Genomic DNA, 21653 nt, shown 5'->3' with positions numbered 1-21653 from the left:
AGAAATGGCACCATATCATACATAGAATCAAGGTACAGCATGTAATAATAGTAAGGCTGCATTAGTAAACACTCAACACGTTTCATGCATTAAACGCAATTCCTCAGGAGTGGATGCAGGACATAGGTCTGCAAAAAAAGTATATGCATGAGTATCTATGGAACTTGTCCCAAAACTTGGGGAAAACGGGAAGAAAGATATGATGACTTACGAATAGGCTCCGAGTTGGAATAGTATTGAGGATGGCAGGTAGCTGGGAAATGTAATGTCCAACCTGGGAGCTGAGGGAGCATGACCAGCGGCAGTCCAAAGCACAACCCAAGCCTACTTCAGAGATGGGAGGTCCCCAACAAAAAGGGTAGAAAAATGTACATGCAGCAGCAAAAAATTATATCTGTAAAAAAAAGAAAATAAGCAGTGTATAAGGAGTATAGAGATAATGCTGCTTTCATCTTATTCTAAATATCTGAAGAGTCATAAGTTGGCCAGTGACTCCTGCAACAGCAGATCAGTCTAAAGTCGGCCATACATGGATCGAAGTTTAGACGGTTCAGGGACTGGCTGAATTTTCATCCACATATGGGCAGGGAGGTGTTACAGAAGTCGATCTTGACATCTGTACAACTGCCCTGTTAGATATTCTCCACGTAATTAGCGCTGCAGGCTATAGCCTGCAAAGATGATCAGTGTTTTCTGATGGTGGGGAAGTCTCCCTGCTGTCAGAATACAATAGCTTAGCAGGGAGGGTTTTTTTTTTCCTCTCAACCTGCTAGTTGAAAACAATTTACTCGTCTATGGGCTGCCTCAAGTGTTTGGAGCTCGGCATAGTATTGAGACCAGGTGGACTCCACAGATACAGATCCTTTTTTTTTTCTTTATTAGAATGGTTAGAACCATATCACGTCTGTCAGCTAAATAGTATCAGAAAAATAATTTTGTGTGTATCCATTACATGCATTGAGAGCCTTATCTACCTACTAACCAAAATGATTAAATAACACGCCCTTTTGATATTCCCCACTAGAGGTCTTGAAAGCCGGGCACACAGTGAGCGTTTTACTACATACTTCAGACTGCCAAGAGAAGAGACTTTGAAAGAGGTGCATGAATGTTTCTTATGGATACCCTTCAGCCACCTAAATACCGTGGGGAAGATGTGTGTTTCTGAGAACTACATTTGCTTCGCTAGCCATGATGGCAGCCTTTATAGCACAATCATACCTTTTCGAGAGGTAATATCAATTGCAGAAAATCTTGCTACCTGTGATAAAATAAGTTATAACGGCTAAAACAGTCAGTAAAATTGTATTTTTTTTATCATATATATACAGTTTCTCACAAAAGTGAGTACACCCCTCACATTTTTGTAAATATTTTATTCTATCTTTACATGTGACAAAACTCAAGAAATGGACACTGTGCTACAATGTAAAGTAGTGAGTGTACAGCTTGTATAACAGTGTAAGTTTGCTGTCCCCTCCAAAATAACTCAACACACAGCCATTAATGTCTAAACCGCTGGCAACAAAAGTGAGTACACTCATAAGTGAAAATGTCCAAATTGAGCCCAAAGTGTCTATTTTGTGTGGCCATCATTATTTTCCAGCACTGCTTTAACCCTCTTGGGCATTGAGTTCACTAGAGCTTCACAGGTTGCCACTGGAGTCCTCTTCCACTCCTCCATGATGACATCATGGAGCTGGTGGATGTTAAAGACCTTGCGCTCCTCCACCTTCCATTTGAGGATGCCCCACAGATGCTCAATAGGGTTTAGGTCTGGAGACATGCTTGGCCAGTCCACCCCCTTGACCCTCAGCTTCTTTAGCAAGGCAGTGGTTGTCTTGGAGGTGTGTTTGGGGTTGTTATCAAGTTGGAATACTGCCCTGTGGCCCAGTCTCCGAAGGGAGGGGGATTATGCTCTGCTTCAGTATGTCACAGTACATGTTGGCATTCATGGTTCCCTCAATGAACTGTAGCTCCCTAGTGCTGGCAGCACTCATGTAGCCCCAGACCATGACACTCTAACCACCATGTTTGACTATAGGCTAGACACACTTGTCTTTGTACTCCTCACCTGGTTGCCGCCACACACGATTGACTCCATCTGAACCAAATAAGTTTATCTTGGTCTCATTAGAACACAGGACATGGTTCCAGTAATCCATGTCCTTAGTCTGCTTGTCTTCAGTAAACTATTTGCGGGCTTTTTTGTGCATCATCTTTAGAAGAGGCTTCCTTCTGCGATTACAGCCATGCAGACCAATTTGGTGCAGTGTGCGGCGTATAGTCTGAGTACTGATAGGCTGATCCCCTCACCCCTTTAGCCTCTGCAGCAATGCTGGCAGCACTCATATGTCTATTTCCCAAAGACAACCTCTCAATATGATGCTGAGCATGTACAATCCGCTGTATGGTCTTGGCCACCGTGCTGCAGCTCAGTTTCAGAGTCTTGGCAATTCTCTTATAGCCTAGGCTATCTTTATGTAGAGCAACAATATATTTTTTTCAGATCCTCAGAGTTCTTTGCCATGAGGTGCCATGATCATTTGGACATTTTTTACTTAGGGGTGTACTCAGTTTTGTTGCCAGCGGTTTAGCCAATGGCAAACCATTGGCGGCTGTGTGTTGAGTTATTTTAATTGGACAGCAAATTTACACTGTTATACAAGCTGTACACTCACTACTTTACATTGTAGCAAAGTGTCATTTCTTCAGTGTTGTCACATGAAAAGATAGAATAAAATATTTACAAAAATGTGATCTAATCAGCTAATGTAAATCTAATCAGCTTATGACTATATAAGGGGTATATCAAGTGGGTTCTAAAGCTGGCCATATACAGTTAGGTCCATATATATTTGGACACGGCACAATTTTATTTTTATTTTTCAGGTATTTACCAAAACATATTCAAGCTATAGTTATATAATGTACTTTTTGAGGAAAAAAGAAGACACTGGGTGAGCTCAACAACATAAAAAGGCATCACGTCCACGGAAGACAACAGTGGTGGATGATCACAGGATCCCCTCTGCGGTAAAGAAAAACCCATTCACAGCATCCAGACAAGTGAAGGACACTCTCCAGGAGGTGAGCGTAATATTGTCAAAGTCTACAATTAAGAGAAGACGAGTGCAAATTCAGAAGGTTCATCACAAGGTGCAAACCATTTATAAGCCTGAAGAATAGAAAAGCCAGATTAGACTTTGCCAAAAAACATCTAAAAACCAGTTATGGAAAATAATTCTTTGGACGGATGAAACTAAGATTAAGATGTACTAGAATGATGGGAAGGAAAAAAAAAGCGTTGAGAAAGGCTTGGAACAGCTCATGATCCAAAGCACACAAAGTAATCTGTAAAACATGGTGGAGTCAGTGTGATGGCATGGGCATGCATGGCTTCCAGTGGCACTGGGTCATTGGTGTTTATTAATGATGTGACAGAAGACAGAAAGAAGCCGGATGAATTCTGCAGTGTTTAGAGATATACTGTCAGCCCAGATTCAGCCAAATGCAGCAAAGGTGATTGGATGGCGCTTCACAGTACAGATGGACAATGATCCAAACACACTGCGAAGGCAACCCAGGAGCTTTTGAAGGAAAAGCAATGGAATTTTCTGCAATGGCCGAGTTAATCACCTGTTCTCAACCCAATTGAGCATGCATTTCACTTGCTGAAGACAAAACTAAAGGCAGAAAGACCAACAAACAAAGAACAACTGAAGACAGCTGTAGTTAGAGCCTGGCAAAGCAACAGAAAGGAGGAAACTCAGTCTTTGGTAATGTCCATGGGTTCTACTGTAGATGTCAGGCATTGCCAGTAAAGGATTCTCAACAAAATATTAAAAATTTACATTTTATTTATGATTATTCATTTTTTTAATTGCATTTGAGCCTCTTAAAATGGGGGAACTGTGTATACAAATGGTTGCAGTTCCTAAAATTTTCACTTGATATTTATGTTCAACCCCTTGAAATAAAGCTGAAAGTGTGCACTTCAAATTAATTTGGATTGTTTCGTTTTAATTTTATTCTGGTGGCATACAGAGCCAAAAGTATGAAAAATTGTGCCTGTGTCCAAATGCAGTCGTGCTCATAAGTTTACATACCCTGGCAGAATTTATGATTTCTTGGCCATTTTTAAGAGAATATGAATGATAAAACACAAACTTTTCTTTCACTCATGGTTAGTGTTTGGCTGAAGCAATTTTATTATCAGTCAACTGTGTTTACTCTTTTTAAATCATAATGACAACAGAAACTACCCAAATGATCCTGATCAAAAGTTTACATACCCTGGTGATTTTGGCCTGACACAAAGGGGTTTGAATGGCTATTAAAAGGTAACCATCCTCACCTGTGATCTGTTGTTTGCTTGTAATTAGTGTGTGTATATAAAAGAAAAGCAAATTATGATCTGACACATTCAATATCTATATACCTCCATCTATATATATATATATATATATATATATATATATAATATAATTTGTAAAGCAAAAAAAGTTTTGGGAAAAGGTCAGTGAGTTCCTGGATTCCTGACAGACCCTTGCATCTTTCATCCAGTGCTGCATTGACGTTTCTGGATTCTGAGTCATGGGGAAAGCAAAAGAATTGTCAAAGGATCTGCGGGAAAAGGTAGTTGAATTGTATAAAACAGGAAATGGATATAAAAAGATATCCAAGGAATTGAGAATGTCAATCAGCAGTGTTCAAACTTTAATCAAGAAGTGGAAAATAAGGGGTTCTGTTGAAACCAAACCACGATCGGGAAGACCAACTAAAATTTCAGCCACAACTTCCAGGAAAGATGTTCGGGTCGCAAAGAAAAACCCACAAATAGCTTCAGGTGAAATACAGGACTCTCGGAAAACATGTGGAGTGGCTTTTTCAAGATTCACAATAAAGAGGCACTTGAAGATGGGCTGCATGGTCGAGGTGCCAGAAGAAAGCCATTACTACTCAAACGCCACAAAGTATCCCGCTTACAAAACGCCAAACAGCACAGAGACAAGCCTCAAACCTTCTGGCACAAAGTCATTTGGAGTGATGAGACCAAAATTTAGCTTTTTGGCCACAACCATAAATGCCACATTTGGAGAGGAGTCAACAATGCCTATGATGAAAGGTACACCATTCCTACTGTGAAACACCGAGGTGGATTGCTGATGTTTTGGGGATGTGTGCGCTACAAAGGCACAGGAAATTTGTTCAGAATTGATGGCAAGATGAAAGGCAGCATCTTATCAAAAAATACTGGAGGAAAATTAGCATTTATCAGCCCGGAAGCTGCGAATGGGACTTACTTGGACATTCCAACATGACAATGATCCTAAACACAAGGCCAAGTCGACCTGTCATTGGTTACATAGTTACATAGTTACATAGTAGGTGAGGTTGAATAAAGACAATAGTCCATCCAGTTCAACCTGTGTAGGCATGTGTGGCTGTAATCATCTCCCATACCCCTGAATGTTCTGATCCTTGAGATGTAAGTCTAAGAGTCTTTTGAAAGCCACCATACTACCCGCAGAAACCACCTCTTGTGGTAGAGAATTCCACAATCTTGTTGCCCTAACAGTAAAGAACCCCCCGCGTTGCCTGAGGTTAAAACGCTTCTCCTCTAATCGCATTGTATGCCCTCGAGTCCTCATGCAATCCCTTCGAATGAACAGCTTTTTTTCTAAGCTGGGATCCCCATTAAGATATTTATAAATTGCTATCATGTCCCCCCTCAGACGTCTCTTCTCCAGGGAGAATAAATCGAGCGATTGTAGACGCTCTTCATAGTCAAGGTCCTCCAATCCCCTAATTAGTTTAGTTGCCTTCTCTGGACTCTCTCCAGCTCCAACACATCCCTCCTGAGGACTGGCGACCAGAACTGGACGGAATACTCCAGATGCGGTCGGACCAGAGTTTTATAAAGTGGAAGGATTATAGTCTTATCTCTGGAATGCATCCCTTTCTTTATGCATGCTAATATTCTGTTGGCTTTGGAAGCTGCCGCTTGACATTGCATGCTGTTTCCTAATCTATCATCAACCAATACTCCCAGATCCTTCTCCATTTTTGATTCCCCCAAGGGCTCCCCTCCTAACGTGTATTGTGATTTTATGTTTTTAGTCCCCAAGTGCAAAACCTTACACTTCTCCACGTTAAACCTCATTTGCCATGTCGTTGCCCACTCTGTTATTTTGTCCAGGTCATTCTGCAGGATATCTGCTTCATGTTGTGAAGTTATTGCCCTGCCCAATTTTGTGTCATCTGCAAAAACTGATATCGAACTACTGATCCCGACCTCAATGTTGTTTATGAATAAATTGAACAAGGTTGGTCCCAGGACTGAGCCTTGGGGGACCCCGCTTACCACCTCAGACCAGTCTGAGTATGCGCTGTTTATTACTACCCTTTGGACCCGCCTTTTTAGCCAGTTCCGTATCCAAGAGCAAACCCTGCTATCGATACCTGCAGACCTTATTTTATAAATTAAGCGCTTGTGGGGAACTGTATCAAACGCCTTAGCGAAATCCAAGTACACCACATCCACTGGTCTCCCCCTATCTAGCTCACAGCTCACCTCCTCGTAGAATGTAAGGAGATTGGTTTGACAAGAACGCCCATTTGTAAACCCGTGCTGATTACTGCTGATGATGTTGTTGTCCTTAGCAAACTCTACAATATAGTCCCTTATCATCCCCTCCAGAAGTTTACATACTACTGATGTCAAACTGACAGGCCTATAATTTCCCGGGATATGCCTCTGGCCCTTTTTGAATATTGGAATCACGTTAGCTTTCTTCCAATCCCCTGGTACATCTCCTGTCCTAATACTGTCAGCAAAGATCAGGAACAGTGGTCTCGATATAACTTTACTGAGTTCCTTGAGTACTCTCGGATGTATGCCATCCGGTCCTGGTGATTTGTTTGTGTTAAGTTTATCCAGCCTTTCCCTGATTTCCCCCTCTGTTAGCCATGGTGGCAAGTCCTGTTTATTACTACTAACCATACAGTCATGGTCAGTGTACCCCTCCTTTTCCTGTGTAAAGACTGACGAGAAAAAAGCATTTAGCACGGTTGCTTTTTCAGTGTCCTCTGTAACCATCCTCCCATCACTGTTAATTATGTGTGCAATATGCTCTGCCTTAGTTTTTTTGCTGTTGATATATTTAAAGAATTTCTTTGGGTTTTTTTTACTATCCTCCGCTATTTGTCTCTCAAAGTTGATTTTAGCCATCTTGATTTCTTGTTTACTTTTCTTATTTGCCTCCTTGTATTGCTCGAAAGCCGATACTGTGCCCTCTGATTTATACTTCTTGAAGGCCAATTTTTTCCCCCTAATAAGTTTTATGACGCTACAGTTTAGCCAGCCAGGTTTGGCTTTGTCTCTTCTAAATTTGTTTCCCATAGGAATGCACTGCAAGATGCCTTTGCCTAATATGTTCCTAAAGCATTCCCATTTTTCCTCTGTGGTCAGGGATCCCAGGGTTTGGTCCCAGTTTACCTTTTCCATCATGGAGTACAATTTTGGAAAGTTTGCCCTTCTGAAGTTTAGGGTTCTTATGTTCCCCACTTGTCTTGTTATGTTGTTATTTACACTAAATGTGATCATCCTGTGATCGCTAGAGCCCAGGTTGTCCTGGACTCCTACCTCCGAGATTATGTCTGGGTCATTAGTGAGCAATAGATCCAGGACTGCGTTTTCTCTGGTGGGGGAATCCACCAACTGTGACATGTAATTATCCAGTAAGGTTTCCGTGAATAGGCGGGCCTTCTGTGAGTGTGCAGTCCCCTCTTCCCAGTCAATGTCGGGGTAATTGAAGTCCCCCAATACGATGACTGATCCCAATTTTGCCACTTTACCCATTAGTGCTAAAAATTCCAGCTCTACCTCCTCCCCTTGGTTAGGTGGCCTATAGCAAACCCCCACAATTACTTTCCCCTTTTCTCCTTCCCTATGGAGTTCAACCCACACAGATTCTAAATCCATGCTCATCCCATCCGTAATGTCACTCCTTTCTGTCACCTTTATATTGTTCTTGACATAGAGACATACCCCTCCCCCTCTTTTTCCTACCCTGTCCTTCCGGTACACCGAATACCCTTGGATATTGGCCAGCCAGTCATGTGAGGGGTCGAACCAAGTCTCTGTTATTCCCACAAGGTCTATGTCCTCCTCATGTACTAACATTTCCAACTCATCCATTTTATTAGCTAGGCTCCTGGCATTAGCATATACACCTCTTAGTTTTAAGGAAGTTAAGCGCAATTGGCGGTTATGTTTATTCCTGTTTGGTCTGAGGTTCTCCCGCACAGACCTGCCAATTGACCTTGTGGACCTACTGTCGCTGCTGACACTACGGCTGCCTTCAGTCCTCTGCTTCCTCCTGACTGACTCTACTTCTGAGCCCTCCCCCCCGTCTCCTAGTTTAAAAGCCCCTCCAACTTGGTGGCCATCTTTCTCCCCAAAAGAGCTGTACCGTCCCCATTAAGGTGCAGCCCATCCTTACTAAAGAGCCGGTAGCCGACTGAGAAGTCAGCCCAGTTCTCCAGGAACCCAAACCCCTCCTTCCTACACCAATTCCTCAGCCACTTGTTAAGTTCCCTAATCTCCTTCTGCCTCTCCTGTGTGGCTCGAGGTACAGGCAGTATTTCAGAGAAAACCACCTTGGAGGTCCTTTTCCTCAATCTATTACCTAAGTCCCTGAAATCGTTCTTAAGGATCCTCCACCTACCTTTAACTTTGTCATTAGTGCCCACGTGCACCATGACCGCTGGGTCATCCCCAGCCCCGCACAACAATCTGTCTGCCAGATCTGCGATGTGCCGAACTCGGGCGCCCGGTAAACAGCAAACTGTTCGGTTCACGAGATCTTTTTTACAGATTTCCCTCTCTGTCCTCTTGATAATTGAGTCCCCCACTACCACAACCTTTCTAACCTTTCCTGAGTTACGGCCCCCCTTCTTCCTGGAGCCGTCCCTCCCCTGGCAGCTGGGGGAGGGTGCATGCTCCAGCTCTGCCACCCCTGAGCTGATATCCCCCTCAACCTGCAACTCGACAGATTTGTTAGGGTGTACCAACTCAGGATTGGCCTCCCTGGCTCTCCTCCCTCTACCCTTCCTAACAGTCACCCAGCTGCGTACCTCTGCTTCTTGCGTCTCCTCTGTTCCTCCCTCCTCTATGCTGGCCCCTACCAGCGCCTGATAGGTAATGTCCAAGCTCCTTTCCAGGTTGTTGATGCCACGCAGTGTTGCCACTGTGTTCTGTAGGTCCAGGATCTGTAGGTCCAGGATCTGGTCTACCAGAGCAACAAGTTGCTCACATCTTGCACAGCAGTATTCGCCCTCGAATGGTTCATCAAGGAACGCATACATGCAGCAAGAAGTGCACTGAGTGCATTCTGTTAAAACAGAATAAAGTGAAGGCTCTGCAGTTGCCATCTCAGTCTGCTGACCTCAATATCATTGAGCCACTCTGGGAAGATCTCAAACATGCAGTTCATGCAAGACAGCCCAACAATTTACAGGAACTGGAGGCTTTTTGCCAGGACGAATGGGCAGCTTTACCATCTGAGAAGATAAAGAGCCTCATCGACAAATACCACAAAAGACTTCAAGCTGTCGTTGATTTTAAAGGGGGCAATATACTATATTAAGGACTGGGGTATGTAAACTTTTGATCAGGGTCATTGCAGTAGTTTCTGTTGTCCTTATGATTTTAAAAAGAGTAAACACAGTTGATTGATAATAAATGGCTTCAGTCAAACACTAACTGTGAGTGAATGAAACGTTTTTGTGTTATTATTCATATTCTCTGAAAAATGGCCAAGAAATCATAAATTCTGCCAGGGTATGTAAACTTATGAGCACAACTGTACATATGGACCTAACTGAACTATTAGAATTTTTTTTTTTTATATAGCTTGCTGGCTAAACCAAATAAATCAGATCTATTATCCATACAAATAACATGGATGGCTAAATCCCCTCTGCCTGGCTATTGTATTCTGACAGCTGCTTATGTCTGCCTGCTAATGCCTTCAGCTGCTTCCAGAGCTGTTCAGCCGAAACTTTTTGGTCCACCTTCAAAAGTCCATTAAGTATTTGACTTTTGGTGAGCCGGCAGGGCCACCCACTGTTAGAATTTCAACCAATTCTTCTGAATTGGCTAAAATTCAAACATTGTATGGCCAGCTCTAGAGAGGATTTACCTTATCTCCCCAATGAAATACAGAGAGAAAAAAATGATATGGGGTTTTTTTTACTATTACCCTTAACTAACAGGCTTTAAGTACATTTTAAATACTGTGCTGCCTTCTGGTTTATCCAGATTTTGAATGTCTTATATTAAAGATTGCATTTATTTTTGCAGATTATTGGATTAGAAAAGTCTGATGTAATAACAAGGGCTATTACCATTAGCACAAAAGGGAAGAACATATTTCGTTTCACCGATGTTCGAGACTTTGAATCATTGGTGGCAAGATTGAAATCCAGATGTCCAATAACAAGTCCCCAGCACACAGCTTACATTGAGGTACCTTAAAATAAAAAAAGGCAATAATGAAATGTTTGACATTTGGATTGTAATAAATACTGCTGTATGAAGATGTGTTAAAATGTAGATGGAATCCAATAACCAAAAGATGAAGTGGGAGCTGGTAAACTATTTCTGATCTGAAAACTTGTTCATGGTGGCAACTGTACTGAAGTTTTGCACATGGTGCATGATGGTTTCCCTTATAGGGTAAAAGATTTTGAAACCTCATGCTCTGTCAGTCCCAGCCATTAGTTCTTGCAAAAAATACTTTTGTCACTGGACACCCATAGAAAAATTACAGCCAGCAAGTAAAAAAAATGTTACTAATGCGAACGCAGCAACCTTGCCAGGTCGCCAGCCACGTTCAAACCTCCAAGGCAAGTTTGATTCTAACTGATGGCTGTAAGGAACTTTTTAGAGCCATCTTCTTTTTTTTTTTTTTTTCCAAAATCACCAGCAAGTGTGTTCCAGGAGTAGACAAAAAGGATGGATTAGTGAAGTAAGGCAATGCTTCATTAAAAAGAAAAAACTGAGCGGCTATACACGTGGGCTATGTTTCCAGTGTGCATTTCAAGGCTGACCTTTTAAATCAGGTGTAGTTTTAAAGCCACCTTCTTTGAGAGGGCAGTCTTTTTAAGTAATATTATTATAATACTGAATGTACTTTTGTAGCTTGTAGAACTATTTGAGCTGTGACTCCATGAAATATGTTATTTTTTTTTGATTGTTTCAATATAAGTATATATACAGTGTAATTTTTTCAGACCAGCTACAGTCACAATGCAGCAGAGTTCCCAGGAGAGCATCCAATGGTGGGTCCAAAAGGCACCAGCAAGACTGTGAGCACAGAAGCCTTAATGACTGTGTTTCATCCCCAGGATGCAGAGAACCTTGATCCAATAATGGTATGGAAACATTTACATTACCCTTTTTTTTTATTGTGAATATAAGTCATCAATATTGTACAACATTACTTGTGTATCCTTGGCCTCTTCTTCACAGTAAATTGGTTGTATGTGATGGAGTATGTGTTTTTGTAGCATTGCCACTGTAAAACATTATAGTTATGGATAATACTGCTAGTTAGGGATGACAGAACTACACCTACTGTGAATACCAATTTATTTAAAGGATATTTGACTTTCCACTTGCAAAATATAAAAAATAAAAATGCAACATGTTCTGAGAAGTATTCTTTTGAAAACTGGCCAGTATAAAATGTCTACCTGCAGATTTTGAAATTATGTCTTTACATCCTTGGCCAGTTACTTGCGCATTTGTTTTTGGAATTTTTATAAAAAAAATATTTTACTATATTTTTTTCTGTTGACTCTGTACTTAAAATCAATATGTGTATGCAAAAAATTACAGTTTGGGATTCTTCTTTCAGAAATGTTATTGATATGAATTCTGCTCAGAAACTGCATCAAGAATAATATATCATTTTATATTTTTTCACAGCTGAAGGAAAAAATGAAGGAGCAGTCTTGGAATATTCTGTTCACAGAATGTGGTCGTGGCATTAGCATGTTTCGTACAAAAAGAACTAGAAATCTAGTCGTTAAGGGGATTCCTGAAACTTTGAGAGGAGAGCTTTGGTTGCTTTTCTCAGGTAAGGGTTACTTTAAAATGCCACTGTAATGTGTTACTGGTGTAGAACTATACATTATTTTATTAATACTGTTTGATTTTTGCTGAAAATGGTGAAAATGTTTGTAATTGGCTTGTAATGACATATTCTTCTAATGAGAATGAATGCATTCACATGCAGTACATGTGAAAGGGCCTTTATTACTACCTGTAAGTTAATGGATAACAGTCCTTACACTCTTTGCTTGCATACTTGGTGAACACATTAATACATAAGCAACTGGAGACAATGACTTGATAGGGAAAAGTGTATATTAATCTAAAGCTGGCCACACATTTACTTTTGTTCTCAGTCAATATTAACAACAACAATGTAGTGAAAGCATCCGCTAACTGAATGGCATTTGAATTACTTGTAGGCCCTCCCTACGGAGTTGTTGGTAAAATTTGGTAAACTGAATGTTACCTCAACATTTCATATTCCTGATATGTGTCTGTTGTACCATGTACTTGTGTTAAAAACGTATCCTTTTCTCTTTGCATTGCTTCCTTTGTGTGAAATACCTGTGAATCCTACCAGTCCCCTGCTTTCCTTTTTCAAACTGACTACGCTAGGCATAGTAGCACATTCAACCCAGTGTTGTCAGTTTTCTTCTTTGCATTCTACTTGAGAGCACTGCCTGCCTATCCTCCAATGGACAAGACTTGTGCTGACAAGCCCCCACGCACATCTCTTCTCTCACTGCAAAGATTAGTGCACTGCTGTTTCTCTGCCTCCTTCTGACATGTCCCCCCTGTAGTCTCCAAGCCCCTTATGCAGCGGAGAACAGGGGTTTATATGATCATTTCTAAAAATAAAAACCAAAACAAGGTATTTGGAATGTTATTGATACAATACTATGCAAACATTTTAGGCAGATGTGAAAAGATTAATGCTTTCAGATATAGAAGCAGTAATATTTTTTTTTTTTTTTTGTATCAATTAACAACATGGAAAGTCAATGAACAGAAAATAAATTAAATAAATATTTGGTGTGACTACCCTTTGCCTTCAAAAGAGCATCAGTTCTAGATAAACTTACCCACAGTTTTTGAACGAATTCGGCAGGTAGGTTGTTCCAGAAATCTTGGAGAACAAACCACAGATCTTCTGTGGATGCAGGCTGCCTAACCATCCTTCTGTCCTTTTATGTAATACCAGACAGACTTGATGTTGTGATCAGGGCTCTGTGGGGGCCAAATTCTCACTTCTAGGACTTCTGAAGATAGTTTTTAAAGCAGAACTCCAGCTTTTCCTCCCCAAAACAAAAGATGCATTGTGCATGCAAATGAATCACAACCCCACTGCCATTTTATCTGTATCTTACCTTATTTAGCTGTAAAATGCAAGTTTCTGCGTCTCGATGACATCACTCCCCCTGGCTGAATTTCAAAGTTCCCTGACTTCCTGTTTCCTTCCTTTACCAATCCTGATACTACATGTCCCATCATGCTTTGAGCCTCTGTAGTTTCAGGGCAGGCTATGGGAGTCACTTATAGCAGTTCTTGGAGTTGATTTGGGTAGGTCTGAATGCAGATGCAGGTGAAAATGTGTAATTCCTATCTTGCAGCATGCCAAAGAATAATAACTTACTGCAAGTCTAGGAAGGACTATGGGAGGTTAATATGAAGGCGTCTCCTTCATTTGGAAATCGCTTCATAGAAAGCAGGGCTCTGGAAGGGCAAGATTTGAAGGTTGGGACTCACCCTGTTCACACTGGGCAGGGTTAAATTCTAATTGTGATCCATTCAATCCAGCCCAGCAGCAGCACAGCTAGCTTTCAGAACAGGCTGTGTATGAAGGGGTTTCCTTTTGAATAAGGCTGTGATCTGTAAGGTGGGACTTGGGAGGTTTGGACTCTTCCTGTAGGCATTCTTGTATACAGCATTTCGTCACACCTGTCTGAAATATTTGCATAATTTTGTATATGTTTTGCCTTGCATTTCTATTTTAACTGAATGGGTCGTTTTACAAGGTTATGGTTCAAAAATACCTTATTATGATGGATTAAATCTAAATGTGTGTAGAAAGATATTTGTAAGTGTTTAGATTGACAACTTGGATTTTATTTTTTTTCAAAGGATGTGTAGTATGAAAGTCTACAAGACCTTTTTTTTACAGCTTTAGTCAACATTACTAGTATAAAATTTAACTACGCAAAAGTAATTGTGTTGTTTAATGAAGTATAACCACACCTGAGAAAAAGTTTTTTTCTTTTTTTATCCAATACAATACTGTATATACACTGCTAGTGTTTTCCAGGCAAACTAACTAGAGTATCCATTTCTTTTTTGTTTTCTTACAAATTGTAGGCTGGCCATACACGGATTTGAACCATTAATGGGCAGACTGAATGTGCCAAATTGATCGATTTGATCAACTTGGGTACAACCAGCCTGCCAGGTTCTCTTGCGATTATCACTATCTTTTCCTGGCAGGTACGGCTTTCCCCCCCTGCCGGGAGCAGACCACGCGTGGTTGCAGGAGAGAAATTTGCACAATGTATGGCCTGCCTTAGTGACCCATATAAAGAGAGATGTTTGCTCAAATGATATGAATACTTCATGTAGTAACCTGTATGCATGGCAGGCTTTCAGAGATGATTCAAGCTCAAGCTTTTGGTTAGCGCCAGAGTGTCACAGGTAGGCTTTTCAAATTTCTTGTTGAAAGCAAAGCATCCCTTGAAGCTTTTTGTATTGAAACATAAATATGAGAGCTATTTGGAAATAATTGAAATCTTGAAAAACGATCAGTGAATATATCCAAAATTAATAATTTTAGTAATGTAACAGGCCATCTATCAGTATTGATAGGTGGTGATGGTGACAAAATGCTGCGCGATGTCCAAAACTTTATCTATAAATAATAACCAATATCTATAATCTGATGTTCTATTTTTTTTTTTTTTTTTTTTTTTTTAGCAAGCATCAAAAAAATGATCGACTAATCATAAACCATAAAACCACAAAAGTCCATATAATCATGAATTTAATAGTTCCATAAAAAATGTAATATACAAAACTCCCAAGTAAGTGCTGCAAAGACTTGTAAGTAGAAACACCTCCACCTTGGTAAAAAACCCTTATGGGCAAACTCTTACCTGTATATTGACCTCCATAACAAAGGTCAATGTGTGCTTCAACACCAAAACCACTTCTTTCCTTCTGAATCAGCAAGGATTCTGACTTTTGGAGAACCACAGTAGCTCAGGTTGTTAAAGGTGTTTGCATAGTTGGGCACACATTTTGCACCCATTGCCACACCTGTAAATTAAAGAACTGCCCCCCACCCAAAAGTAATTGTGAACTAATCCAAATTAATTATTCACACACTTGTGCGCAGATAATCGCATACACAAGATTCTCAGTATTCTCCCTATCCTATAGCTGCTTCCACCTTGTGCACTGAAAGGGTATACTGTAAGGATCCTATAATATAAAGCTGTATTAATATTACTTACTGGCAGGTGCAGTTAATGACATGGCAGCTAATCCAGGCTACTACCCAGAAATTGTGGAAAAGTCTCTCGGCACGTGCACTTTGGCAACTGATGAAATTGAGCGAGACTTGCGCAGATCACTGCCAGAACATCCAGCGTTTCAAAGTGACACCGGCATCTCTGCATTGAGAAGAGTGCTGACAGCATATGCATACAGAAACCCCAAAATTGGATATTGTCAGGTTGGCACCTTTCCTCATATATTCTCTAGCGTTGTGTAAAAGGGTCATGTTTGCAGTAGTGTGTGTGCGTGTGTGTGTGTTTTTTTTTTTTTTTTTTCTCTTCAAGGCTAATTTACCATGTGCTACAGAGATCAATTGTTTGTGTACTAATTCTGTTTAAACAGGATATGGTGTGGTATGTCTGCCAACAAGTACTAAAGTCTTCAGTTTTAAGGTGTGTTGTAGTTTATGAATTGTTTATAAAGTGGAGGCAGGGTGTGCAGGAACCTGACATTTACTAGTATTTTTTTTGTTCTAGTGCTCTTCAAAAAATCATAGCAGACACACACAGTTGGCTGCATTCCTGTTTTTAAATTAAATGGCTAGCCATTTTAATGTTTAACTTTTTCTGGCTGAATTTTGCCTTGTGTCATTCAACCCATTTCCTGTGAGCGCAGAGAGTCAAGGGTCCACTCTGGACTTAACAGGAGAATGTTGTAGAGAGCAGCACTATCAATGCATGGCACTCATCTATGCAGCATTTATGATCCGGCCACTGCAGGAGCAAGAAGAGAGTGAAGAGGACCTGTGATGTCACCAGGCACTCTAGAAATAAGGTAAGTATATTACATTTTTTTTTATAAGGATACAGGTGCTCTAAAGGAAATGGAGGACTGAAAAGACAACATATACAATTACTTCTACTTCTTTTTAAGTAAAAAAAACATTTTTATTGGTAAATATTAGTCAATATATGTTTGGATTAATGAATTAAGAATGTTCTTTTTTTTTTTTTTTTTCCTAGTATGCTTCTTTAATTCATCTTTAAAGCATCATAACGCTTAACCTACCTTGGAATAAGTCCAGACATGCTTTGTGTTATGCTGATTAGTTGTTGTAGTTGCTCAATTGCTGCCATTTTGTTTAGCACTTGTAATTCAGCTTGACAAACAAACAAGCTAAGCGGAAGCACTAAATATCCAAAGAATAAAAATGAATTCTGAAAATACTGTTATAAACTGTACATCTAGTGTAACTTCTGACAAAATGCATAGGGTGGGGCCAGGACTTGATGACGTCATCATGCATGTCAGCTTTTCCAATTGGAATGGCTAGTTTTAATTGGTTTTATTAATAAAGTGTTTTTGCAGATTTACACTATTGTGGGCATGTTTTCTTTACCCATATATGGTTGCCATAAATGAGAGTTGCTAGGAATGAGTTGCACTGTATGGCTGATTCAAACATGCTTATCTTGACCACTCTGTAATTGGGGTCATTGCAATGGGGTAAGCATCCTTCCATCGGGCACTATGGATCACTTTTTAAAGGAAGAGAGGATTGCTTGGAATATTTTATGTTGGATCAGTATTTTCACAGAAATTGTGGACTTATTTTTCACTATGTCACTTATGCAAATGCACAACCTAGACTTTATACATTTTCACTTTCTTGCTATTTGGAGCTACGTTTGCACATTTGTGCGGTTTTTAATTATATTTTGATGCACTCTATGTATACTGGAATATTGCACTTGCATTACAATAAATGCAGAGTTTATTAATTACACATTAATGATTCAGAGCCCATTCACACTAGGGTGACTTATGAGGCGACTTGTGTCGTCCCAGGTCGCTTGACATAACAAAAGCCATGTTAATCAATCAGTGCCATCTTAATTGGCACTACTGAAGTCGCTCCGACTTCAGAAAAGGGTCCTGTACTACTTTGAGGCGACCTGTGATCCGACTTGTCCCATATACTTCAATGGGAGTCGCCTCCTTATCTTAATTGAAGCGACTTGTGATCCGACTTGTGATCCGACTTTCCATAAAAATGGTATTGAACAAGCATTTTTCTTATAATTTTTATTAGAACATTTAATACGGGTCTAAAAAGTGTACCTGTGAAGTTTCAGCTCTGTAGCATGTCCAGAACCCACACTGGACCCACTGAACCCACACTGCTGTATTAATAATTATAAGAAAAATGCTTTTTTTCTGGTTCTGGACATGCTACAGAGCTGAAACTTCACAGGGACACTTTTTAGACCCCCCCCCCCCCCCCCAGACACTAAATCCAAAAAAAGTCAAGCCTGCCTCCAAAAATGCCCGTTAAATGCCTGCAAGAAAAAAAGCCAGGTGGAGAGAAGCCGTATTAATAATTCTAATAAAAATTATAAGAAAAATGCTAATTTTTTGGGGGTTCTGGACATGCTACAGAGATGAAACTTCACAGGTACACTTTTTGGACCCCCCAGACACTAAATCCAAAAAGTCATGCCTGCCTCCAAAAATGCCCGATAAATGCCTGCAAGAAAAAAGGCAAGGTGTACAGAATCCGCCACACTGCTGTATTAATAATTATAAGAAAAATGCAAATTTTTTGGGGGTTCTGGATATGCTACAGAGCTGAAACTTCACAGGTACACTTTTTAGACCCCCCAGACACTAAAGACATGCCTGCCTCCAAAGACGCCCAAAAAATGCCCGATAAATGCCAGCAAAAAAAAAGGAAAGGGAAATTAGGTCACAACACATCATATTCTGATTGTCTAAATACAAAGTCCTACAAAGTCGTCTCGCGTAAGTCACGCTAAGTCGCGCTAAAAGTCGCCCCTTATGAGGCGACTTTAGTGGTCGCGGCAGTGTGAACCGGCTCTCATAGGATTTATTTCTATGCTTTCGTGATATAGGTCTGCCTCTTAGCTTGTTTGTTTGTTTGGCATTTATGTTTATCAGAACATATGGAGTGCTGCTCTCTCTTAAATGCTTCTCAATTATTATTGTGGTCGTCTTGTTTTCTGTTTTTGAATTCAGCTTGATAGTTTATAACAGTATATTGAGATATCAGCCACCTCTATTAATTTCCAATGATGATTGCTCATAATTTAGATTAGGTTACATCCCCAACAGATTGAGTTACGTTTTTCTTCAGCTGATGCTTTTCAGCCGGATTGTCAGAACAATTGGCAGTAAATATAAAACCTGATTATTTGGTCTTTGCTTGTGTTTCCCAGGCAATGAATATTCTCACTTCTGTCCTACTTCTGTATGCCAAAGAGGAGGAGGCATTTTGGCTGCTAGTGGCTGTGTGTGAACGAATGCTACCGGATTACTTCAACAGGAGAATTATAGGTGAGCTTTGTCTTTGTGTGCTATGTGTGAGCAGATCATTTTTTATATGTCTAGTGCAAAGCTGGGAAAGTGTTGCTGAATAGGTTTTATATGATCACATAGAAGTACTTGATCTCCACAGATTTTAGGACATATCACCACAGCAGACAACATGCATTATTCTATACTGTAGAGGGAAAGGAAGCTCCTGCGTTTGTGATCAAAGGGGAACACATAAACAGGACTGTGGGCAGCATCCAGTAACTTGGGTCTGCAGCCACCTACACTACCCCATACTTATGTCCTAAATGAGCACTAAATCTTTTGCTGGACTAAATCATTAGAACAGACTTTCCCAACCTTTTGTTATCACAGAGGAACCTCTAAAACAATTTTCAGGACCCTTACCATATCCATTTAATCGGGGGTCAAATAGGAAAATGTCTCTTACGCTGTTGATCAGGAGGAATGCAACCCCTTTTTGCTGGTAAGAATGCCATCCTTAAAGAGAACTAAATAAAAAATCATTGGTGTCATGCCTTGGTCTCTGCCTATTGGTATTGGCCCTGGAACTATGCAGGCATCATCATAGCAGGTCATTCAGCTACAGCTCAAGGAACCCCTAGAAACCTCTGGAGGAACCCATGGTTCCACAGAACCTTGGTAGAGCATTAGAAGATGGAAAGCTGCAGTACACATGCTGTATATCTCATTTAAAGGGATACCAGTAGATAGCCAGTATACTTTCCTCAGCTCTTTCTGTTCTTCAGAGAAGCATCAGCAGGTGGGGCTTCTATTGAGTTAACCAAGGTATACTGTAATGATATCTAGGGGGAGGTTCTGATAGTCCGTGCCTGCTCCATGTCCCCCCGAGCCTGTCTCTGTTGCGTTTATGTACTTTGAATTACAGGGAGATGCCTCCATCAATCACAATGTAATGTCCCACTCCATATTGTGGAGTGGTTTAGTGGGCGTGGAGGAGGAGGGAGGGTGTGGGCTGTCGTTTATCCCTGTGCAAATGCCCACATGTGTGACTCAATAGTCACGTGGACTTCTCAGAAAGGAAATCCTAAGGATAAAAAAAGCATAGAAACTGAAAACGAAGCATGCTCACTAGCTGTGGCAACAGCTGCTCTGCAGAATCTCCAGCTGCAGCAGGAACCCATACAGGATGGAGGGATAGAGACTGGCAGGATCAACCTGTTTTTTTTTCAGAATACAGAAGACAAATCCTATAGTGGTTGAGATAGTGTGATCAGCATGCAATATGGCATTTAATAATAATTTTATACTGATGTGGGTCTTAATGGTCCTTTAACAGATATTATCATCCCAGCCTTGAACAGCATAATGCTGACATATTGGTGTCATATATGTCACATGACGTGTCCTTGTACTCATCTCTTCACCGGTGCACTTCCCTTTTTTCCATTTTTTTATACATGGCTCTGCTGAAATCGGTGGAAAGATTGGTGTGGATAGAGCTAATTGAGAAAGGAGATTAGTGGGTGGGCAGGGGCAGAATGAAGGCTGGGATCTTTATTTTTCAGTACTGCTGATGATGGTGCTATCCAACTGCAGGGTGGCAATAAGGTAACCGTTCCCCCTGTATACATTGAGAAGTTTGGATAACTGGTTGCCCAAAACAGAAAGTCACCATCCTAGAACCCTGCTATTGCAGATTTTATAAAGGCACTGTGAGTGTTTCAGAATAGAAAGGAAAAGAGGAAGATTCTATATAAGGTAATCTTATTGCTGCTTTCATGCTTTATCTTACATTTGCTTAGAGTGCAGCATTAAAGAACAATTATGCCGGGAATTATGGGGTGCCATTGCAGACCTTGTTCTGAAAATGGCCTGGTAATTGGGCTGCGACTTCGACCCTACTGAGTTTGTTGAATCGGAGCAAGGTCTAACATACTTGTTTACATTCGTGTTGTGTATCAGAGACTTGATACAATACTGTAGCTTGATTATTCCAGCTAGACAATTACAACCCCAATTCCAAAAGAGTTGGGGCACTGTGTAAAATCGAAATAAAGACAGAATGCGATCCTTTGCAAATCGTATAAACCCATTGTTTATTCACAATAAAAAACGTATCAAGTGTTTAAACTGAGAAAATGTACCATTTTAAGAAAAAAATGAGGTCAGTTTGAAATTGATGGCAGCAGCATGTCGGGAACATGTTGGGGCAGGGCAACAAAAAGCTGGCAAAGTAAACGGTACTAACAAGAAAGATATTGAAGAACATTTTGCAACTAATTAAGTTAATTGTCAACAGGTTAGTAACATGATTGGGTGTCAAAAAAAGAGCAACTTAGAGAGGCAGGGTGCCTCAGAAGTAGATGTTCACCAATCTGTGAAAATCTGCATCTAAAAATTGTCAAACAATTTCAGAATAATGTCCCTTAATGTAAAATTGCAAAGACTTTAAATATTTTATCATCTACAATACATAATATCAAAAGATTCAAAGAATCTGGAGAAATTTCTGTGTATAAAGGAATGCATTATTGGATGCCAATTATCTTTGATCCCTCAGACTGTACTACATTAAAAACAGGCATGATTCTGTGATAGACATGACTGCATGGGCTTGGGAATACATCTTAAAGTTACTGTCTGTGAACATAGTTTGCCATGCCATCCAAAAATGCAATTTAAAGTTCTATTATGCAATGGAGAAGCCATATCTGAACATTATCCA

General features: G+C 40.4%; 1 protein-coding gene across 1 annotated transcript in view; it reads left to right on the top strand.

Annotated features, from left to right (window-relative positions):
- The window catches only part of TBC1D8B (TBC1 domain family member 8B), a 93374-nt gene that overhangs the window by 49928 nt on the left and 21793 nt on the right, over window positions 1–21653 (top strand). Inside the window, exons 6-11 of the mRNA XM_082264319.1 lie at window positions 1025–1232; window positions 10370–10534; window positions 11302–11442; window positions 11999–12149; window positions 15634–15848; window positions 18847–18964. Coding sequence (XP_082120445.1) covers window positions 1025–1232; window positions 10370–10534; window positions 11302–11442; window positions 11999–12149; window positions 15634–15848; window positions 18847–18964 — 998 coding nt within the window. The remainder of the gene's footprint in view (window positions 1–1024; window positions 1233–10369; window positions 10535–11301; window positions 11443–11998; window positions 12150–15633; window positions 15849–18846; window positions 18965–21653) is intronic.

Source organism: Pelophylax lessonae, assembly GCF_965119305.1.
Source record: "Pelophylax lessonae genome assembly, chromosome: 7".
Lineage (NCBI taxonomy): Eukaryota > Metazoa > Chordata > Amphibia > Anura > Ranidae > Pelophylax > Pelophylax lessonae.
This window is presented reverse-complemented; position numbering and strand designations above follow the sequence as displayed.